This window comes from Corvus brachyrhynchos, unplaced genomic scaffold (assembly GCF_000691975.1).
Source record: "Corvus brachyrhynchos isolate BGI_N302 unplaced genomic scaffold, ASM69197v1 scaffold101, whole genome shotgun sequence".
Taxonomy (NCBI): Eukaryota; Metazoa; Chordata; class Aves; order Passeriformes; family Corvidae; genus Corvus; species Corvus brachyrhynchos.
This window is the reverse complement of record NW_008237239.1, coordinates 733,814-737,902: the sequence shown is the minus strand read 5'-3', so window position 1 is coordinate 737,902 and position 4,089 is coordinate 733,814. Positions and strand designations below refer to the sequence as shown.

At 52.9% G+C, this 4,089-nt stretch overlaps 1 protein-coding gene across 1 annotated transcript in view; it reads left to right on the top strand.

Moving 5' to 3' along the window:
- The window catches only part of LMX1A (LIM homeobox transcription factor 1 alpha), a 44,749-nt gene that overhangs the window by 1,812 nt on the left and 38,848 nt on the right, over positions 1 to 4,089 (top strand). The window contains exon 3 of the mRNA XM_017729567.1: positions 245 to 680. Within this exon, the coding sequence (XP_017585056.1) occupies positions 245 to 680 (436 nt within the window). The remainder of the gene's footprint in view (positions 1 to 244; positions 681 to 4,089) is intronic.

Below are 4,089 nucleotides of genomic sequence, written 5' to 3'. Positions count from 1 at the left end.
GGCAGCTTTCCCAAATCGTTCCTGCTCGCAGCCCTGCCCGGCGCCGCGCCGCTGCCTTCGCCCGGGGTGTGCCCCCGGCGCCCGCCTTCCCTGCTCCCGGTTCGTTCCGCAACTGCATTAAATTGCGTGTCCCCTTAACCCCCTTGTAATGAAGACCTTTCCTTCGTATCGAACAATAAATAATTAACTTTTTCGTTTTATCTTCGTTTTAATATCGGTTTCAAACAGTCGCCCTCTCTCTGAGCTGCGGCTCCGCTGCCGCCTTTCCAAGAGGAACGAAACTGGGGGAGATGTGCCCCCCCCGGAGCTGCCCTAAGGCACAGGTCCCTCCCGGATTCCGCAGCAGCTCCCCGCACACCCCCGTCCCCCCGCGAACCACGAGCCTGTGCGGGGGAAGCGAGAACCGCGGGACCCTCCGTCCGTCCCTCGCCTGGCCCGTCTCCCCGGCTGTCTTTCCCTCCGCCCACCCCAGCCCCCGGCTCCTTCCCCGCAGGCAGAGCCGCGACCCCCAAGTCGGTGTGCGAAGGGTGTCAGCGAGTGATTTTGGACCGGTTTTTGCTGCGCCTGAACGACAGCCTGTGGCATGAGCAGTGCGTCCAGTGTGCGTCCTGCAAGGAGCCCCTGCAGACCACCTGCTTCTACCGCGACAAGAAGCTCTACTGCAAGCTGGACTACGAGAAGTAAGTGTGGCTTCGCCCCTCGGGGAGCCCCCCTCGCTCTGTTCTCACTGCCCATAAAGCCCCAGTGCCGTGCAAAAGCTTGTGGGGACCGATGTCGTGCTGCTGCTCCCCACTTCCCCTGCCATGTATGTCCCAAGAGGTGTCAGCCCTTACTGTGCTGCATGGCGAGTTACGCTTCTCCCCTGCAGTCTCGTTGCACCCTAGTTCTCCCCTTTTTAGAGGTATTTCGTTGTGCTCAGGTTGGGCCTTGGGAATTGGGGATGTTTTGTTGGGAGCCTGGGAGACCCACGGTAACCCCAGGTCTGTGCCGGGACAGGGCCAAGTATTTTCCCATCTGCTCTGGCTTTATTTTCCTACGGAGCATCTGCAGGAGGAAAGTCATATCCTCTGTGACCTGGTCCTGGACAAGGCTGTTTTCCTGATATCCTCACAGGCAGGGAAATGCTATTGCTCTCCCCCCTGGTTGGTGGGGAAACTGAGGCACTCAGCAGGAAGCAGGGAAGGCCCTGCTGAATTCATAGTGTTGACTGTCACAGAGAGGCTTTGCCTGCATCTAGGTCTGTGATGGTGAGGAAATTTGTATGTAGGTGTTTAAAGCTCCCTGATGCTTTCCCTTTGGCAAGTGTGGAGTTGGGGGGAAAGACAATGGGAAAATTATTTTTCTCTTTTAAAAGAAAAACCATTCCAGTGGGAATGGGGAGAAGGCTGCTGAGTCTTTCCTCTCCTGCAGCTGCTTTCGTTTTTTCCTGCTCATCCCGCTCTCGCTGTCTTTTCTGGATCCCACTGCCTGGCTGAGTTTTGGAGCCATTAAATTTTTGTTGCTTCTGGGCTGGTTGTTTCTTGAGGATGGTGTAGGTGGGGGGCCAGATCCCTCACTATGGCGATAGCACGGCTGTTGGAGCCCTGCAGTTTAATTCCCCTGCCGCTATTATAGGAGAAAACAGTGATCATGATGCTTTCGTCCCTGGCCTTCGGCAAGCTGGCAAGCGTGCCGGGGGCTAGCCCAGCTCCAGGCCTTTTTAAAGTTGGGGTTTTGGGATTTTTTGGTTTTTTGGGTTTTTTTTTTCCTCCGTTAAGTCCTGTATTGTGGGTCTGAGTTTAATCGCTATGGATACAAGGCAAATTGAAAGCAGAATTTGTGCGCGTGACCTTGTTTTCAAATGTTTACGAAAGAGCGGAAGAATTAGCTGCTGTGAGAGTGGAAAGGAGAGAGCTGTAGGCAAAAATTTGTCGAGACTGGGTGCGCTGCTTGTTTGTCTGTAGAAATTTGGCTACTGGTTCCCATACATTTCCAAAACAATTTAATTCTCATTTTTGGCTTTATTGGTATTTTTGTTTGGACCATCAAGGGGAAATTGGGGTGAATATTACCCAGAAATGCCTTTCCAGCTTGCGGCACATGTGGATTTTGCTCTTGAGTGCAGCTTGCAAGCTCTTGAAGTGGCTCCAACCTGAAACCCTCCTCTGATGTCTGTTGGCTGTGAAAGAAATCGCTGCCGCAGTTGGCTTCTTGCTGTGCCCATCTATCTTACTGTTGGGATGGACAAGGATGATTGTGGGAAAAAAATGTCACAAATTTTTCCTAGGGTCCAGTGATAGCACCATTTATCCTGGTTATATCCTGGTTGTGTGTGGGTTGGTGACTTTTGCCTGAGCTGGGAAGCAGGCTCTGCGATGGGCGGTTTCCCTGAGGTGTGATGGTTTTAGCCCTGAGTCGCTGCTGGCCTCTTCCCCTCCTGCATCCGCCTGCCTCTTGCCATCATGTTATTGTCTCCTTGCATTTAATATTAATTATTTTAGCACAGGGCTGCAGGTGTGTGTCTCTTCTCCTTTCATCCCCCTGGCAGGAATCTCTGCTGTGCTGGTGGTGTGACTCCTTACTTGGTGATGGCAAGGATGCAGCGCAGAGTCCCAAAGAACTGTTCCCTTTGGGCTCTGCCAAGCTTTATGTTATACTCTTTATTTAACAAAAATCCTTCTTTCTTTTCCCAAATACCAAATGTCTTTGGACTGAGCATTTTCCTGGGTGCAGGAGCACTGTGTCTGCCTTGGCCGCCATGCCGATAGTAGGGATTTGAGAGTGAAATAAGTGGAGGAAGAGCTGCTGCTGCTTTCAGACTGAGCTCATTATCTTGAGCTGGTTAATTATCACAAGTGACTGACACTCCTTGCGGTGGGAAGCAGCCGATCCTCCTGGTGGCAGCGGCGTAGCCGGGCTCTGGAGGCCTCTCTGTCGGCAGTGCGGAGCTCGCCGGGTGGGACGACTGGGGTGTCTGCATGTGGAATGCTGGGGGTGTCAGAGAAGTGGTGGATCCAACCTGCCGCTGTCATAGCATTGGTGTTCTAGGGTTGTGTTTGGTTTTGTTTTTTTTTTTTTTTAATTCAAAGAAGGGATTTTTCTTCCAGATGGTGAGTGTTGGGGTGTTTTCCCAGGGATGAGTAGGTGCAGAATTTTCCGACATGTCTCTGTGCTCTCTGTTTGAGCTCTGTTTGTAACAAGGCCGCAGAGGGTTAATGATAGAGCGTGAGATGGCAGTTATGCCTTCAGTTGTAAATACACCCATGGAAAGTGTTACGGACAGATTTAAGCGAGCATCTGACTCGCTGGACTCTAGAAATCGAGGAATAATTTGTTAAAACACATGTTTTACATTTCTTTGTCTTTCATAAAGAGGAAGAACTTGGGAGAGGACTTGGAAAGGGATGGATTAAAGACCGAGGATGCCAGGTCAGGTCTCAGCATCTCTTTGGGGTGCTGCAGCTCAGGGCCCATGGGTGGTTTGGATAGTGATGCTGTCTGGGAACTCGAGGAGCTGGGGGTCGTTCTTGGAGCAGTTTCTCCAGCACTGATGGGGAGGACTTCTGGAGAGGGACGGCTCAAGCCCGTGCCCCTGGGACGGCGTCTATTTGGAGCAGAGGACGTTCATTACAGAACACCCCGAATCCCGTGGCAGCCCCCGGCTCTTGTCCAAACCTGATAAGTCTCAACTATGACAAGGTTCAGTCTTTGCCCTGGCCGGCTCCCTGACTGCAAAATGGCCCTGGGGACATGGCCCAGCTGTGGAGCCCCTGTGGTGGTGGTCAGGGGGATGGGTTTTTGTGGTCGCACATTGCGGGGGGGGGCGATCACCAAATCTGGTGATAAATGGGGAGGAGTGCTGGAAGCAATGGGAAGAGTAGGGCTACTCTGGAGGCTTAAAATTTGCATGAGGACGGGAATTGTTGAGCCCTCTTTTGCCTAGCAGTGTTTCACAGTAGGTTTGTATGGGCCAAGCAGAGTCAAGCCACAGGGAGGACCTGGAGGCACGGGAAGCTCCCCACTGCAGGTTCTGGGGGCCAGGAGCACTAACAGCGGTGTGGTCATGACGGGGGGCGCAGCTGGGGAGCGTGGCCACGGCGGGGAGACGGA